The following is a 19,688-nucleotide window of genomic DNA, read 5'->3' on the forward strand; positions in this document are numbered from 1 at the left end:
CACATTAGCCTTTAGCTTAGCGCTGTGCATTTAGTAGCATGTAAGCTCCTTTTATTGGAAAGTTCACTGAAGTATTTTTAGTGGATGTTAACTTTGATGTACTCACAAAAATAGTGAGAGTGTTTTAAATTTATATGCTGTTGACAAACAGACGCTGTTTGGGTGTTGAACGAATGAATGAAACGATATAAATTCTGACCTATCATACTGTCAGACTATACCTGTGTTATATACTATTACATTTATTTATATTGTCAGTTACTTTCTGTTTTATGTCAGTCTCCAGTTGCTGACAGCTGTTGAAAAATGATCTGCCTGCAACTATAACTGTAGTGTTTTATAGTCCAATTGAGATTTTTAGTGCATATAAAGCTAAATCCTACTACACTGTATAAACAAACTGTAAAAGTAAAGTACGGTTTCAAATAAATCTTGCTTGTCTTTCTGCTTTGATTAAGGAAGTTTACTTTTGTGGATTCTATCAACTTGGAGTTACATTATGTACCCTTGTTCTAATTTTTAAGTTTACTGCTGCAACTTCTTGGAGCAGAATTCCAGAATAAAGACAAGGAAAGAATGGTAAATCAAGTGACAAAATCACGTTTTGCATTTTAAATTTGGATGAAGAAAATTTCAGGTTGACTTTTGCTAAAATGAAATTACAGCAGTGCAAATTTGAAGGAAATCAAAGGAATTAGTTGCATCTGACTCAAATCAGTCAAGTTAATTTTATTTATTGACTTAATTTGGATAAACTTAATTAAACTGCCTGTTACCAAATAAAGGAATTAATTTGAACTGGTCCAACAACTCTGTTTTTCAGCGTAATATAGCTTACTTCAATGAAATACCAATATTTACCACACTCTATGATTTTTTATGAAGCTGTTTCACCGTGATCTTCATTGTAACCCACAACCTAACCGCGTGCTGCTGTTCTCAGCTTTCCAGAGCCTCCTACCTGGCCACCCCCACCGCTGGGGAGGTCGGGACTCCCTCTTTTCTGCTGCCGACATGCAGCGCTCCGTCAGTGTGCCAGCAGACCGCGCAGAGCGCAGAGCGCAGCGCCACGCTGATCGTCTGTCTGTCTCACAGAGAGGATCTCCACACCTTTACTGGATTTGAATGACAGCAAGAGTGGATAAACTGAACGAAAAAGGTGAGCACGGACAGGATTTTTCATATTTTACTTGTGTAATTATTCGTAGATAATTTTCTGTTGGGAAGTTTTTTTTCGGATACCGATCAGTGGACTCGGGTCTGGATTGATCCAACTGCCCTGTAACCTTATGTGTTTACTTTACACTTTATTTTGTTAAGTTCTCAATGTTATTATTATAGTGTGAGTGCAGTTTGGGGAAAGGGGGAGATTGGCACAGGATAATTACGCATTAACTAAACACCAAAGCATGGCTGACTTATCGGTTTAAACCTTTACCAATAATCAATCAATTGTCCTTCGATAGCTTGGCGAGTAACCATCACTGCTGGAGTCAGTTAGTCGTTGGTATTTTAATGCTTTTTACAACTAGGCTGATTAAGATGATTTCTTAATTGGCTAAATATGTGTATCCTAATGACCAAAACGTCTGTTCGTCCTTGGAATATTTACTTCAGGGTTACTGCAGTTTGTTTTCCCAAGAGTCTCATCTGATATCTTTATGGTGTGTTTATGGCCGGTGCCATATAAGCCAAATTCTCTCTTGCAGCAACTCTGTGATGGATGTCTGGTTGTATGGAGCTGAGTAATCCATAAACAACAGACCACGATTTTGAATCAACCCAAAACAGTATTCTTTATGAAGCTGGCCAATTCATCATCTGTCATGTAAACCTATATGTGGACTCCCTGTTTTAACTCAGCCTTGGAGTCAACATGGCAATAGCTGCATACTTTAAAGGGTATTGGAGAGAGACATGACTGACCTCTGTGTTTTGATTAAAGCAAATACAGTTGACCTGGGGCTACAGGTTTATACCATCTTAACTGTGATCTGCACTAAATATTTTCGTCTGGATAAAATTAGGGAAATGACCCAAATGAGGCTCTGGTTTCCAAACATCTAATCAGTGAGGAAATAAATTGTAATCCCAATATTTTAGGAATATTCCACCAGTGAGCTCATTTAATGCAGGTCTGGCTTTGTAGACAGTCGCATACACAATAAAAAGAAACATGAACTCATTCGAAAGACTAAGACAGTGTTACTTGAGAACTATCAAAAGAACAAAAGTAAGTTGGGGAGGCTCCTTAGGCAATCCAACCACTCTAATCTGAAAGGACCCATGTCTTCTGCAATCACGTGCCCTCAGGGTCAACTGCACCTTGACCCACGTCTTCCCCTCCAGGCCTCACTGTGTAAAGGCTCCTGCACCCAGCGTTGGCTTGATCAGCATGGGGTCAGGAGCATAAACAGCTCTGCACTCAGACTAAACAGACCACACATGTCTTCTAAACACATTCGCCCTGAGATGCATAGGTGAGCACGTGTCCGCTTGGTTGGCCTGCGAGCAGCAGCAGGAGATTTAATTCACACTTTTTGACGCAGATCATGAACTGGCAGGTATGTCGTTTCACTTCCAAAGGGAGACGTGAGCTTTTCAGTTTCCTGTGTGTGTTCCCTGTAAAACAAACTAGCTGAGAAAAATCTCATCTCAACGTGTTTTTAGTAGCTCTTCTGGAGCTTTTGAACACGTCACATGATGACTTAGCCTACTTTTCTGACTACTTTTAGGACTAAAGTGGTGGTTTTTTTGCTGTATTCGTCATGCAGGTTCTTGTTAAATTTCATGACGTGTAATAGATTGTTTGGAGATAGATTATGGCCCATCGCCTCCCCGCCTTGCCTTACCTTAACTTTTGTTTGAATCCTGCAAATTGGACCTGACTTGCATCCCTGCCTGAAAGCTACAATGACTCACAGCTCATAAACACCTACAGCCAACCAACATCAATCCTTCACGTTGCGCGTAGGATACACAAGTCTCTCCGAGTACCTGCAAAATTACAGTGTGGAGCAGTCGTAAACAGTCCTCCTTTTCTACCCAGACTCATGTGGCATTGTGCTGATTTTCCAGCAGTAATACAGCTGCATCTGTGTTTGATGCTGATCCCAGCAGAGCAGACAAGAATACTTCCTCCAGTTACAGAGCGGAGAGCCCAGGGGCAGAGCTGTTCGCTGTACTCTCCATCTGGGCTGTTGACAGGAGCCCTGACATCATTAACATGACTAAATGAAATGTAATTTAGGTCTTTGCCTTCCAGCTTGGCTCATAGCACCAGTAGGGATATTGATGATGACGGCGTTAGTGATGCAACGCTTAAGAGAGCCTGCAGAATCATGTTTTTTTACGACTTTAGAGACAGTTTGCTTGTTTGCACTGCACTTACTCATACAAATTCATGTACTCACCACATTATAAACATTTAAATAGAATCCAAGGAACCACCATGCCACTGACCTCCACATGATCTAGCCCTGGTCATAGAGTTGAATATGTTATGGGATGAAATAGTACTCCAAAGATCCCTCTTCTTTTAGCCTCTTATTTTCCAATTTTCTCCCCTTTTTTTGCTTATATGTACACTATTTTTTAGGTCGCGCAAGTGTATAATTTAATTGGTTTGAGCCACATCAGCGCTGACTGTGGAGAACTTAGCTGAAGCCGCACAGTGTTTCATGGTTTCACTTCACAATGGAGCCCTCATGTGTTTCCTATCACTTAAAGTTCAGCCGTGCCACAGCAACACTCAAGGCTCGGTTTTGTTTTCTTGTGGAGCGTTGTCCCGAAAACACGGCTTTTTCAAGAGACGTCCAACATTTGTTTTGTTTAATCCACAGTTTGTTGCATGGTTGCATGTAAAGACCCCCAAGTTATGGCGGGAAGTTTGAGTTTCTAATTAGAGGGGAAAATGTCTCCTGCTAATGACATCATCTCCCTCCTGGCATCGTGTTAGGAGTGTGTGTGTGTGTGTGTGTGTGTGTTGCAGCACAGCAGCTGGTTTTAGACTTTTGACATTCACAGCAGTGCGAGACTTCAAACACTCACACACAAACCGTCAGGCTTATAATTTAGCTTTATTGCTCCTTGTCGCCTTGTTTGGGCCATTGTGGCAAAAGTCTCTGGGAACTTCCTTACTCACTGTTTTCAGGAAGAGCTGTTTGAAAAAGAGGAAGAAGTTGTCAAAAAACTCAGCTTCTCAGTTACTTCCAGCACCAGAACAACACATTCAAGCACGCACCCTATGATAACGTAATACCCACTCTGACAAAGGACTGAAAGGAGAAGTAAAGCCTACCATCTAGGTACCAAGCTGGTATTTTTTTCTGTTTTGTAAACACCAGTGTGTGGAATCATTTTTCACTGAAGTAATAATTTAATGAGAACAGGCTTTTTTTTTTTTTCCAAATAGATGAGTCTGTGAAGCTTGGAACTTTCACTTGTCTTATCTTTGTTGACAGATTTACAATGCTTACTCAGGAGTTTGTTCCCAGAAATCCAAATTTACACCAAATGTTTGTGTCTAATTTTAGAACCATAACTGATGTGATCATTATCTTTGTCAGTCTTGTCATTCTGTGAGACCTGAGGCCAGTTTCTGCTGTTACATCACCGCCACCTCCATAAGCTCATCACTCAATCCGTAATTCATTGTGGGCATCGAAATCATGAAACATGATCTGACAGATCTCCATCTCCTGACAGTCCCCTGTGTGTGGGTGACAGCTGTGAGAGCAGCCCTTCTCCTCGCTGCTCTCACATCCCTGTAATTGTTCACAGTCCGACCGGGCGCCTCTGTAGCTCTGCCACATCCCATCACATTCAGCCATGGCACGCTGTGTCCGTTCAACCATGAGGAAGATGACACAGGCCTGGACATTCCCTCTCGACGCAGGAGGAGACCATCGGCGCAGCTCCATGGACTCCTCCAGATGTTTTCTGATTCTGACAGAAGCAAAGGGAGGAGGAGGAGAGCAGGGGCGAACAGAGGGGTCTCTTTCTGTGGCACTCGAGGGGCTGTTAGTGGGGAAGCAGGTCGGTTGATTGGTAATGAGAGAAGACAGCTGGCAGGTTCAGCGGAGGTTAACAGCTAAGCGTAGATGGCAGCGAGGAAAAACAGAAGAGCTGCGTTTGGGGTCTTTGTGGGAGAGGTTGTCGGGGATTCTTTTCTTGAAGTTTCAGAGTTTGCTTGAGGGTTTTTTTTCACAAGAGTTGAAAAAGATTAAGGTTGGATTTTGGTCCGTGGCATCTAACACTCAATATTTGGTTCTTTTTGACCTTTTCTTGGTGTTTCTTACTGCAGTGATTGAATTGTACACATACTATTCTGCCAGTGAGATTTAACAGTTTTTGATTGTTCCTGATTGGTTGTCAATTGACAGAACACTGCTGTTAAAAAGTCACATATTTGTATTTTTCATCAAGCATGATTTTCTGATGGAGAAGACCAGCTACATTAGTTTTTAAATAAAATAATAATTGATAACCAACCTTGTCCTTCACATACCAGGACTGGATTACGATTCTTCATTTGTTTTTTCAATTTAGCAGTGTTTGAGAAAGTTCTCATTCTGAGAGGCATTAAGTGGAGCATTTTATTTGTTCAGGAGTTGAACCCATTGGACTTGCTTGTAGCGCTGCTCTGCTGTGCAGATAGCAAATCAATGCTGACACATTTAAAGTGATGTAGAATCTGTAGTAACACAGGAGGAGGGGTTGGATTGGATTTGGCACCGCAGCCAGAGATGACCTAGTGTTTGGGGACGCAGCACAGCTGGAGCAGCTTTGAGCCCTAACCAACTCCAAACAGTCCTGTCACAAGTGCTCACAAGTTAGTGCTAACCTTTTTACTGCTCACATCAGCAACACGTGTTTAGAATAATTCTGCAAATGTGTGAACGTCCTTTTAGCAACCTGGTGTGTCTGTGTGAAAAGAGGGTGGAGTTCGACAGATGTTACACTAATTTTCTTTCCTTTTAGTCTTTCAGGGAGTTCTGGCTTGGCTTTTTCTGTCCTCACATGTAGCCTCTGCTTACCTAAGTGTTGAAGGCAACTTAATTCATAGTTGTCATACTCAGCTTTTAAACAAAATCTAAAGGCAGTGAGTTACCATCTCTACTTTATGTACTTCTTCCATAAATCACAGCAGAGGATTTTTCTTATTGTTGTGTTTGTTTTAGGACAATCCACTCAGCTCAAAGGCAGGTACACAACTGTAAAATTTAACACCACTGACCATGTTTTGACTTCTGAGCTGCTCTTTGCCGCTCTGAAAGCCATCATCCATTGAAGCATCTTTTATCACTTTGTTGAAACAGACATATGCCTGGCAGAGTGAAAAATGTGCCGACTTGGTGAAACAAAACATCTGGCACTTGGCCAGACAGAGCTGTCTTTCAGAGCATTCACACCAGCAGAGAGCTTAATGAGGGTTCACAGTGTGAGAACAGAGATTCATAATTTAAGACTCAGAGAGATTGAGGGATGTGCCCAGATTTATGCCTCTGTACTGTACTGTACTGTACTGTGTAAACAGCCTCAGGACATTTTTTGGGGGGGGTTGGGGGTTTGGTGTTACTCTGAGCTGCTCAGTATATTTCCAGTGCAGAGCTGTTGCCTCACACACACACACACACACTGTAGGTCACTGTGGTTTGTGTTTCTGGTCACATAAGCCATACTGGCATGTGGAGGGAGCAACAGTGGTGGTCATAATTTACAAAACAATGCTGTCCAGAGCTGCAGTGTCTGCTTATTGTTACCCAGATCTGGACACTTAGTGCAGAAACCTTACACTCTCACCACACTGTCTCCTCTGTCACATCCAGATGCCATGTGCTCAAAAGCCCACAACCAAAGAAATACAGATTTTTCACCAATCACTTAATTTATTTAACTCAGCTGAAACGAAATAACTTTAATCATTCATTGTCTTTTTTGTTCTAGAGGCCACAGTTGGAACATGTTGGATCATGTGACATATTTGGACACAGAAAACTTTATTTTGATGTTGACATCATTTTCATTAAAATAACTGTAAAACTAAAGAAGAACTGAGGATGAAATAAGTATTGTTGCTGTGAAATTTCATCAGATGTTGCAGTTTTATCAGATAAAGTTGTAGCCACTCCTTATTTTCATTATCAACTGAATTGCCAGTTATTTTTGTGATTGTTCAGCTCGTTTTTAGTTGATAAAGCAACCATATTTTTTTTCATATATAGTCTAAGGCCAAAGGGCTAAGAAAGATTTGAGATGTTGGACCCTGATTATCCGGATACAAATTCTAATCTCAAACTGGTCATTCTCTAATGAATAAACTCTGAAAACACTTCAATCAACTTACAAAATGATGAGTTGAAAGTAAGCTGTGCAGCAGCCCTACTGCACACTCCCATACAAAAGATCTGTTGGAGATGTCTCTTTGGATCTTTGTCTGCGTTGTCTGGGCATTTAGCTTTGATCATATACTTCTGTACAGCTCCTATGTGAGGATCAGGGAATACATCATCTCCTTGTGAGCACACGAGTTCACCCGTCAATAGTTCACTCATCAGCAGTGAGGCATCGCGGGGTAGCTTAACATTCCTGTACTTCAGGTGTCTTTCTCTTACAGTGTGGGTTATTAGTCTCACAGATGATATGTCACTTCACCGCCTAGTTTTAATCAGACAAATGCTTTGAAAGTTGTAACTGAAAAAGCAAATAGTGACTCACTAAGCTTAATAGGTCAGAGTTGTTTGATCATCGACATAACAGCACACTTCCTGTACCCTTAGGTAAGGAGAAAAACGGAACTTGCCCAGTTTGTTGATAAAAGCAAGAATAAATGTGTACATGTTATCTGAGCAGAGCTTATCTGTGTAAGTCCTGCTTGGGTGTTACAGCACTGATAAAATTCAGTACAATGAATGGAAAAGGTTGACTACACGTGTTGAAGCAGTCATTGCAGTCTCGTGATAATTCTCTCAACTTTTCAAGCTAATGGATTATAACTATTATTTTCATTGTTGTTTCATTTGTTTCTCCATAAAATATAAAACTAAGCAGCTGTCAAAGGCTACCAGACTCTTGTATGATGGTTTAAGTTAACGTAGTTGCTACAGCTACAAGTATTTTCTCAATAGTATGGAGAAGAATCTAGTCAAAATTAATCTTTGTCTTGTTCACATGTACTTCCACATAAGCCCAGGGTGTCCCAGTTCATGTTCTTGGTGTGGCGCTCCAGTCCTCAGCTGTCCTTACGATGATTTGCTTTGAATGACAAAAGGACTGCAGCAGTGAGTTAAGAGCCCATCTTGTCCATTTTACGGTTGGGGAGGAGATCTATTCAAGTCGGGGGTCCCTGAAGTCGTCCCAGGTGGCCCACTGCTGATCCACAAGATCGTGGAGAAAAGCCCTAGGTAGCCTCCAGCCGTATATCAAGTGCCTAATGGCGCTGAAGGCCTCACGTTGGTGATAGGATTTACAATTAGCTGCCAGGCTTTGTTTTTGAAGGGGACAGTAGCCTATATGTCCCGTGGCTCCATCTCTTGCATTTCATTGTCATCGTGTTGGTATTTGTTCTTTTCCCTCCCTGACTAATGAGGCAGAGCAACCAGGTCAAGGCTTATCTGTAGACCTGGAGGAGGACCATTGTTGTGGCCCATTAATAATGCAAAGAAAGGTCGGTGTCTTTGTTTGGAGGATGGAAGAAGACATCGCCTTTTCTTTCCCCTGCTCCGTAACGGACTTCTTAAGGTCTGCGTCTGCTGTGCTGGTTAATGACCAAACGCACATGAATCGTGGCTCATTAGTGGCAGATGCTTTTTATTCACACTGTATAGAGAATCGATGTGTGCAGATGCTTCGTCATGGCATAAAGACATCTCTGAATGAGCTTTGGTTAACGTTTGAACATTCAGATATTTCAGTCCATTAGTGATGATTGTTAGTGTGTGTCATCCTTAATAGCTGTGCCAGATGTTAGTATAAAGAAAGTGAGAAAAACAAGACGACATAGAGAAAGAGGAAAGACATTAGAGGTGGCCAGTTGGTTCCTTGTCGGCAGCAGATGCACCTCATCTGTGCAATGATTGATTTGACAGGTGAGCGTGCAAAATACACTCCCAAGAGCTTCAAACGTGGTCCTAGTGAATTTATTAACCTCCTATCTTGTGTTTACCTCACTGCGTACATAATTCACAGCGAAACTTCCTCTAACCTTCTGATCCAAGGCCAGCTGGTTTTTCTTTGGGTACGCCTGCAAGCCTTGATGAAGCTATTCTTCTACGGGCTCTCTTGAAGCAAACAAACACTTCCTGGATTTTTTTGTGTGTGTTTGATTTCTTCCTAGGGCACCACTTTCACTTCAGGAAAGGAAGAAGAGCTGCATGCCTTCACCTAACTGATAACAAGACCTAAAGACGACCTGCTTTGTGTGTTCATGATGTCAAACCCATGCGTCACTAACAATGCTATCGATTAAAAGGACAACTGATGTCCTTTCCCATGACAGGTCTGTCAGGGCCATCTGAGCATCTTGATGTAGCATGACACAAAACATCTGGTTCCTCTGTAGCTGCATGGGGGCGCCTGGTTAAGCCTCCCCTGCAGGCTGAGCCATCCGCTTCACAGAGAGGACATGCGGGGAGAGAGGAAAGAAAGGTAGGGAGGGACAGTTTTATTAAATAACAGAGAGATGGAAGCCACACACTTTACATGGTGAATTGATGATCCGAGAGTTGGTTGGTGTCTTTTCGGCTGCATGTCCGAGCAATCACATGAGAGTCAGGTGTTTGAAGTTTCTGCAGGTCTCAATATTTTTTGCACTTGTAACTATTTTTTTCTATTCAGTGTTATGTATAATATGCAGATGTTTTTGTAGAGATGTGTAATGGATAACTAGCCATAAAAGGAGGGCAGATCCTGAAGAAAAAATGCTTGATAAATTGCTTAACAATGTCTGAAGTGTCTTTGCCCCTCCCCCAAATCTCTCTCACATCAGAATTCCATTGGCTGCAGCTGGCAATTTTTGGAAATTTCTCTTTTCAAGCGCAGAACCTGAATGTCTTTGAGGAGAAACTGTCCAAAACTGTGAACCTTTAAGCCATTATCATGTCTCCCTCCTCTTTACGATGGCTGGCTTTTCGCCCTGTCTTTGAGGCTAAGAAAATACAAACACTTTGTACTTGCTAGTTTGTTTAAAGCATATTATGTATTTGCTGCATCCACAGCTGTAAAACAATGATAAATGGCTAGATTGGTGGCCAAGGAATTAATACTCATGACCCGTTTTGACGGGTTGGTTTAGTGTCTGTGTAATTCATTGTGCCACAATAACCTTCTTTAATATGAAATGTAGATAACTAAAAAATATAATAACAGTAGAATCAGTTCTCATAAAAAAGGACATCATATTTGCAGAAGGAATGAAGTGTGTGGTGGGTCCAGCTGGATAAAAGATTTTGATGAGTGCACTTTGGGAGTAACAGTAAAAGGAGTAGGAGAGGGGAAAAAAGATGCAGAGATACTGACAGAGGGCAGACAGGATGAGAGTGATGGAGTAGGTAGGGAAATGAAAGGGTAGGGACCTTTGTAGCACGTACAGGAGATGTCAGGAGATGAAGGTGGGAAGGAAGGCAGCAGAGTAGGAGAAGGAGAAGGTGGGGCATTAAGAAGAAGGGGAGGGTTCGGAGGTTAATGACAACCTACGGTGAAAGACGAAGGAGGTCGTGAAGCTTAAGAGAAATTCTAAAGCCATCTCACGCTTTTCACAAGCTTTGAGATCACAGGAGAATGCACTGGGTAATAATTTGGCTCATTATGGTCAATGGAACTAATGGTGGCTATTGTTCTCCGGCAAATCCCAGTAAAGTCACTGTTTTACCCTGTGTGTGTGAGTGAGCATGTGTGTTATAATCTTGCATTCACTCTGGTGCTCCAGTGTTTTCAGTTTGGCCTTTTTATAGCTGATGTTCTAAATTTTTTGTTTCTTTTTACCACACTTATATCAGTGTGTCTGTCTTCAGCACCAACCGACAGCTAGCACTGTGACTCAGATGTAGTCATGTGATGTCCAAGATAGCACCTGGAGCAAGCGATAACCTCTGAAAGTGGCTGGTTCCCTTCAAGCTCTTGATGTCACATTCAATGAATGCACAGAAGCATTGCAGGCAGAGCTAAATAAATGCATCAAAAGTAGGACAAATACAGATATTGCTTATATTATAGTGGGTTTCAAGGTTGTGACTCTTGGCTCAGTGGGGATTTACCAGTTCCTGTACACACTGGTATTGCCCCTGGTATTCTTCATATGATTTTTCATACTTCAACCCCATCCCCCTCACAGGAAAGCCAACATCGGCATTAATGACTTTGTTTAGGCTCCTATGGCGATAATCTCCTTTAACGCTTGAATAGCATTAGCCAGCCACTTTTTCATTTTGATCTCGGATGGGGAACAGATTGTTCCATGAGAAAAGATGTCTAATAAATACCCTACATCCCAAGCCACACACCATAACCCTCATTCCCACTTCCTCGTTTTTTTACTCGTTTCATGCCCAATCCAGTCTCTTTTTTTTCCCTCCACACCTGTTGCAAGACATTTTTCCCGGAACTCTACCCAAACAAGGGTTGACTTTTCCCGGGCTGTGATAGCCTCACATCTGGAAAAAACTAACCAGTAAGCTGTTGCCTCTCACTTCCTCACATAATTTACAGTGGTATGCCATTTGACAGGCTCTGTGAGGGGCGTAGAGGCTGAATGAGGCAGAGAGTATGCTCAAATGTTAGCTCTCCTTCAGCAATAGAGTGCATAAAAGAACAATCATTTCAAACCCAGTAGCAAAAAAATAGGAGAGAATTTAGGAATTAGGTAGTGGTCCATGTATACCATCCATTTTGATGTGCCAGTCTTTGATGTTATAAATTTCTTACACTTGTCTATTTGAAAAAAAGCGACCAGCTTATCTCAGAGAAGTGTCAGGGTATTTCCATATTTAAGAATAAAAGTGAATTGCACAAGTTTAAATGTATGAAAAGAAAGGATTTATTAAGAAATGGCCTCTGTTTCTTCAAGCTGCTTTGATTTGATCTGGACAAAAGTGCATGAAGTCATATTTTCTTTGCTTCAAATGGCCTCAACCTTGTGTTGCATGTCATTCTATCACCCATATTCTGTAAATCAGAGTATAAAAGGTGAAGGTGGGGATGTAATTGTTTGCCACTATCAGTAGTGTCATGCAGTTCGTCCTGACAGATGAAACATGGATCCTTTTTCCTGGTTCATTGTTTTACCTCTTGTGAAGGAAAAGCTAAAATAGCATTTGATAAGACATGAAGCAGACCTGAGGGAACAATAAGCACAACTATATAACACCCTCCTGCTGTCTAGCACAGCATACGGAGCATTTATCCATCCAGATGGGCTTTTAATACATTTTGAAGAGGGGTGAATGAAAAACCACCACCTGTGCCTCTGGGTATTTATATCAGCTTCAGGTTTTGGAGATGTGCTCTTTGTCTGCCTCTTTGGAGACAACAGACACTTACTGTTTTTTGTGTTTATGCAAAAAGGTGCAGAATAATCTACTGCTTTACTGTCCATACAACCCTCATTCATGTACAGAGCAGCCTCATGCTGACATACACTCATGCTTATAGGCGCATAAAACTAGAGCAGATACACAAATACCCATGACCGCATGCACACGCATACATGCACACATACGTAGACACATGATAACTGCTGGGATGTTTTCAAACTATAAATAGTCCCAGCCTGTTATAGGCACGCCCCCCCCCCCCCCCCCCCTTTACCACATAGCATCCAAACCTAAAAGATAAAAAAAACGTCTCTCCTCACAGAACACAGTAAATAGAAAATATAGCACCTATTATATGGCGTCATGCCCTGTAAATTATCTTTTGTAGTGGCCTGTTAATTTAAAAAATAACTCGTAAAGCTGTGACTGTGAAAGAGTTAATACTTCAGAAGTAACTGGTTCATTTTAAAACCCTTTTAGTGGGTTTGAATCACAACTGCCTCAGTTTAGTTTTCAGCATAGATGTTGGCTCAAAACTTTAAAGAGGTCAGTCACACTGGTATGTCAGAAAGTCATAATGTTTTTGACAGATTTCTGCCTCTTGAGTTACTTGTCATGTTCTGTGAATGCAGTAGCTGTGACAGAAAGAAGAATTGGTGTCAAGACAGTTTGTTTGCAGCAGTACTAAAAAGCAAATCTATAGAAACAGTGTCTGCTTGTCAAGTCTGAGCAATAATACAAGATGTTGCATTTTGCACAAATGAAAAAAGTTTAAAAAACTGTTTGGATAGAGGATGACAATGAGTCTTGGTGTATGTTTTGTGGAGAAAACACGTGGAGGCAGACATGTCATCATCCTGTCTGGACAAAACACAATAGTGCATTCAAGTTTTTTTCCTCATTGGCCACTCATGGGATACTGTAATAGTTGCATGATTGATATTTGTCTCGTGTAAATGTAAAACAGATTGTAATAAAATGCTCATACATGTCAGCTTTGCATTGCTGTCTGCTCCAGACATGCAACTCCCTCCAGCTTTAAATAAGCACAACCTCAGCTGAGCTTCAGGGACGGTTGTCCTTCCTGCCATCTGGTCTCTGCTGCCTGCCCTGTAGAGTAGTACCTCCAACTAAAATCACTCCTTCTCTTTCTCTGTGTCTCTCAGGGTCCATACAGGTGAGCTGAGGACAAGGACGTGATCTGCTTCTCCGCTATCTGTCCATCAACGACCCAAGTGCCTTGGTGCCGGCCACCCTCAGGTCAACTAAACCACGACGGAAGCCAAACAATAAAACTATTGACCTGGTGTCCCTTAGAAAGCCTGCACAAAGCAAATATTTGAAGGAATTATATCTGATTTCTCCAGGCAGCTGAAAAGATCAACAGTGAAGGGTGTCGTTGGGAGACGGAAAGAGAGAAGAAAAAGTGGGGGTGGAAGAAGTAACCCTTACAAAGTGCACCCTGCCTGCTATTTCTGCTGTGCTGTGGGCAGGGAGCATCTCATTTGGGAGTGCTCTTGGCTGGCAAAAAAAGGACTTCCCTGTTCCCTGGCTGCCTATCCAAATGCCTATGTAAATACTGGATAGAGATATCAATTTGTCTGGGATCTAACACTGCCCAACAAAGAGACTGTACGCTATCTATAGAAAACGTTGCAACAAACTTGGACTCTGTGGTCTCCTGAATTACTACTTATCTATTACCCCTCAAAAAAGATTTCAAAACTGTGAGAACAGGAATGAATGCTGTCACGGTTCTCTACACTTAGAACCGGTTCCAAACACTCTGCAGTTTTGATGTCTTTCCCACATTGGTGAATTAACATGAAGCCTCTAACACCAATCGGATCCCCGTCTCCTCTGAGGCTCCTCAACAAGGGTCCAGACTACCTGCGCAGACAGATCGATGGTGGAGGCCAGGGCCGCTCTGTCAGTGCTGTGGAGAGGCTCGAGGCTGACAAAGCCAAATATGTTAAGACCCAGCAGGTGATCAACACCAAGCAAGAGCCTGTGCTTGTCCCGTGTGCCACTCCACCACCACAGCCTCGGCGAGCTATTGCCATCCCAGGTAGCCTAACACCTCACCTTCCCCCACGGCGTTCATCCAACACACCCTTCTCTACACTCTCTGGCTCCTTAACTTCCAGAGATGAAAACGAGAACGATGACTCCAGAAAGGAGAATAGACGTACTTCTGTCGATGTTGAGGCTCATAATAGGAGTAATGTGAACAATGTGATGCCTCCCAGCCCCAGAGGACCTGGAATTAACACCCTGGTAGCACCGCACAGTGCTCCTGTACTCAGAAGAAGTACAGGCAAACGCATGCTGAGGCCAGATTCCCTTGTCATCTACAGGCAGAAGAAAGAATGCAAAAGTCCCAGCGGTGCTGCATTGGGAGAAAACAACAACATGGAGGTGAAGGGTTACAGTTTTGTCCGCCGCCTCTTCCAAGGCTCCATGAGAGAGAAGAGCATCAGAGGTGAGGGCAGAATCCAGAAGATGGTAATTGGTGAGGAGAAAGCTTCGTCGCGGGATGGTGAGTCACGTATGTCTTGGACCAATGATAAAGACGTTACAGATGGGGGACCAGCGAGCAGGAGGTCAAGTAAAACTGACCAAGATCGCAGCCCAGAGTCTATCCCCAGCCCTGGGTTAAGCTGCACACTTGAACAGACTAAGAATGGGCTTACAAATGGCACCAGTGACGGAGTTACCGCTGGTGTCACCAATGGCAACCATGATGATGAAAATGACCCGTGGAAGCGGGCGTCACCACCAGCACCCAGAAGGCAGGTTGGGCAGTTGCATCGCTCCAAGTCTGAAATGCGTCTGCGCTGCTCAGTAGCATTATCGGAGCAGGAGCATTTCTTTGACTTCTGTGGGCTGGACATGGACATGATAGAGCGTCTGGGACGAGAGAACTTCCTCTCTGGTGCCAGCTCTATAGACACTCTTTCATTGGCGCTCCGCAGTGTGGGCGGGGATGGTTGTGGTGGCTCGGAGCCCAGTGAGTTCTCCCGCCATTCAGGAGATGGACTGTTTCAGGAGGAACTGGCTGAGCAGCTTCCCACCGGTGTGTCCATCATTGAGAGGAACGCTCGTGTCATCAAGTGGCTATATGGGTGTAAGAATGCTGCACGTGAAGGACCCAAAGAGTCGACTGTTTAATATGGGGGCAAGGGTCTGCCTGCCATGAAATTCTAAGAGTCTGCAGAGTTTGTTGATTTCTTTTCCATTAAATAATGATAAAGACGATTAGTACACTCAGAAACAACATTCAGGTGCATTGCTGTAATGCAACGCAGAAGAGAAAAATAGAACTCAGTTCTATTTTTGAGCCTCACGCAGCAGTGAAGTCAAAGAGCTGAGCTTCATTAGACAAGGCTGCCTTCAAAATGTGATTTTACTTTTAAATTTCAAATGAGTGTCAAAGACAGTGAACTAAGGATTTGTTTAAGTCGCTAATGTCTGCATGAAGGATTAGCATTCCATGGCACACAATTACCTTTAGTCCCCTGACTCCAAAGAGACCGCTTCTTCCAATGAGAGACCTGCTCATAGTTACATATTGTCAGATTGATATATTGTATTTATAGATCCTATGGAGGCATCATGTGAGTATAGACTGACCTTACTGGAAAATGGAGCTGTTTCTCCCAGCAGCGTGTTCTGGTATTTGTGCGAGTGTGTGAGGAGTGGACATGCTGTCCTCTCCATTTGTAGCTTCTTTTCAGCTTTTGACAGAACAGTCAGAACTGATTTGAAATCAGCCCTCTGTGACCCTTCAAAAGGCACATAAGTGTATGTTTGTCTGACACAATGGACACAGTTTAGTGTTCTTGACACCAACACTCTCCCTTAATGACTAATTTGAAATGGAAAACCACTAAGCTACGTTTTTTAGAAACTGGAAAACTGTTGTGTGAGTGTGAAGTGAACCATGAGTACCTCATTCGAATCTGTCCCAGTTTAGTTTGTGTGTTGCTTTTTTTGAAACTACTTAAACGCAGGCGTTGGAACAAACATGTGAGGCACCCCTGTGGGGTTATTAATGCACTGAACTGGACACAGAGAGGAAATGAAAGATAGAAATATAGCATCGACTCTTTCCAGAGATTCATCTCATACGATGTTAAACACTGAGCTGGATTCAAAGAAGTATCTGCATCCTGAAAATCAAGGGGTCATGCCTGGCCAGTAATTTTCATTTGGTCATTTCATTTTTCAAAGAGAGTCAATGCTCAGTAATAACTTGTGGCACAGTCATTGATTGCCACAGTCAGTATTTCATGCCTGGTCAGGGGTCAGTGCTGTGTGATCTTATGAGCTGCGACAATAAATAACAGAAGCTTTTAATAGTCAATCCTGTGAGAGCAAAACTGGACTTTGACCAGCAAGTATGTACAAATAGAGAATTTTAATCCCAGTAGAGCAAGTTCAAACCTGTAGAAAATGTCATATAATAATATATTCACCGCTAAAAGTAAAGGAGCTCATGTTGTCAAATCCGTACTGCCAAATGTTTTTCTCACTTTCACCATCTGGCAATTTACAGATGTGTAATCACCCCTCCCAGCTCAGTCAGCCCGTCTCCCGTCAAAACAAGCAGGGAGGTTGAAGCTGCCCTCCTCTCCTGTCTCTGATAACCACAGATCCTACCTCACTTCATCCATTCTTCAGTGATACTCACTTTATCTCTGTGAAAGGTCACTTCCATTGCTTGTCTTGCGAGGATGCCACTGAAATGTGAACTGGGGGTCTACGGAGGTATGTGGAGGTGAGACTGAGAGGCCTTGTAGCTTGAGTATTACTGAACTCAAGGGCACGTTATGTTTGTACATGTGATAAATTAACACAATTACTTGCAACCTTGGTGTTTTTTTCTGTATTTATCATGAGCATGAACACTCCTGAAACTTCCTTCCACCTGGAACTTTTTTTTAATATCTGTTAAAAACTGTTTGGTTGCATGTTTACAAAGTGGCCCCGTAACTTCTGATCCTCCTTTTTTATTTGATATATGTGAGAGATTTAGTTTTTATTCCAAAGAGTTTTGTGTATGATGCACAGCGCAAATAAACAAAAATAAGGAAATGTCTGTGCGGATGTCATTTTTTTGTCATCTTTACGCTTTTATTCTTATTATTCCTATGATTTTGAAGATATAGCAGAGCAGTATCTCAACTCACTGTGCAATTATCGTAGCACACATATCAGAAACAAAGAAAATGTAGTCAGTACTGTGATGCTGTTTTGTCCTTGACTCTTTGTTGCCTTCCTCCACCATGTCACGTCTCATTTTTCACATTATCTCAAGTGGCTACGCGCTAATCCTGTTAGCATTCCCTGCATAGTATGCTCTTGAGAGGGCTGCAACAGGTTGTGTTTATAGACAGGGAGACTTCTGTGTGGCCTGATGCTGTGTCTATGCCATCCCAGAGCAGAGCCTCCGCCCTGTCTGCAACCTCCTCCTGACACTCTTTGTTTCTTCCCTGAGTCAGCGTTTGCTTTCACATGCTCCAGCTCACGATGGGTTGAAATCCTTAGATGAAAATCACACGCTATTTTTAATTTATGCCGACTCCCTAAACTGAAAGTCAGAGCTTGAATTGGGAGGCAAGACTATTATCAGGTGACGCTTCTTGGAGGTGATCTGTTTTTGTTAAACTGGTGACTGATGTGTCAATATGATGAATATAGATGCTGCAAACTGGGTGGATTGTTGCTCTTTTTATCCACAGTGATGTTATATTAGTAAAGTTTTCCCAGAATAAAGTCATTTTTTGCATTGTCATCCCATTTTAAAGTGTGTGGGCCAACAGGGAGCGTGTCTAGAAAACTTTTAAAGGGCCAGTCTTTCAAAAGTGATTTAGTAGTCCTGTTTACCCAAATGCTGTCAAAATGGTGCCATTTCACAAATGATTGTCACTCACAAATTTCAAATGACTTTGTGAGACATTAAACATGCTTTTAAAATGATCGGTGAAACGATTTTCAATACAGGTTGAAAAGTAAAAGCTTTTTTTCACCAATATTGGGTGACATTAATTGAACACTCATATTTAGAGCATATTTTACTGGGGTTTACAACAGTGGCTATGCTCTACCTCTAATGTGCAAATAATAGCTTTATGAGAAACAGTCATATTGGAACTTTGCCAACAACAAGAACGAAAAATATCTAACGTGGAGGAGCGGGAAGAAAGATGAGGATCCAAGCAGGGATTATACCAGCAATGTTGTTATTACTAAGCTGCATCCTAAGCTACTGAGCTAACCTGCTGCAGATTAAAAAAAAAAAAAATGCCTTATAGTGCTTATAGTGGAAGAGCAGAGAGCACATTTCCCTTTTGGAATAGTCCAAGCTGTAACCTGTAAGTACTTGTACATGTGTCTTACAGCAGTATGCACTTTTCTTTCTTCTATGTATACAGCTGCTCCTATTACAATGTCCTGGAACCTTCTCATTTGGATTCCACAGCTTATATAGTTCCACATTTATGATTTTGTATATGAAACACTGAATGCACTAAATGTATGTGTTAATGTAGACCATATTCCACCTTTCCATGGGATACGATTTTGGAGACATTTCTTCAACTAATTAAATTACCAGAATGATTAAGGAGATTTGTGTTTTGCGACAAAGATGATATAACCACATTTTAGCTGAAAAGAAGGCAGAAGGAGGTCTTAAATAGAATCTCGTGCAACTAGAATTTGATGCTAAAACCTCAGTAGCAGCCCAATCAGAAGAGATATCATGTTGTAAGTCAGTGCTGGAAGTTGCAAACTTCAGGAAACATTCACAGTCTGTCATTTTACCATTCATTCCTCATTCTTGTAATCAAACCGTGGTGGAAACAGAGAAACAGCAAGCCTTACTGTCTTTAAAGGTAACAAAATCCACCACCCAGCACCTCTAAAGCTCGCTGGCTAGCTGGTGGTTGACATATGAGAATGCTATCTTTCCATTCATGTGTCTGTATAAGAAAATGTATTTACGAAAATATCAAAGTCGCCCTTTAAGATCTCCAAATTAGCTTAATGTCTGGTATTGTCATCATGTGTGCTGTATGTTCTATTATTCACTCTCTGTGGAGCAGCTCCAGGATTTATCTGAAGATGACTCATGCAGCACTTTGGAGGACAGAC

General features: G+C 42.1%; 1 protein-coding gene across 1 annotated transcript; it reads left to right on the forward strand.

Annotated features, from left to right (window-relative positions):
- Nucleotides 1-1,016: 1,016 nt before the first annotated feature.
- fam110d (family with sequence similarity 110 member D) lies at nucleotides 1,017-17,631 on the forward strand. The gene is made up of 2 exons (XM_022195968.2): nucleotides 1,017-1,159; nucleotides 13,697-17,631. The coding sequence occupies exon 2, from the start codon at nucleotides 14,355-14,357 to the stop codon at nucleotides 15,699-15,701; it is 1,347 nt and encodes a 448-aa protein (XP_022051660.1). The 5' UTR covers nucleotides 1,017-1,159; nucleotides 13,697-14,354; the 3' UTR covers nucleotides 15,702-17,631.
- Nucleotides 17,632-19,688: the final 2,057 nt, after the last annotated feature.

This window comes from Acanthochromis polyacanthus, chromosome 12 (assembly GCF_021347895.1).
Source record: "Acanthochromis polyacanthus isolate Apoly-LR-REF ecotype Palm Island chromosome 12, KAUST_Apoly_ChrSc, whole genome shotgun sequence".
NCBI lineage: Eukaryota > Metazoa > Chordata > Actinopteri > Pomacentridae > Acanthochromis > Acanthochromis polyacanthus.

Excerpts from the sequence above, each read along its gene's own strand:
- fam110d (XM_022195968.2), top strand. The coding sequence starts at position 14,355 with ATGAAGCCTCTAACACCAATCGGATCCCCGTCTCCTCTGAGGCTCCTC.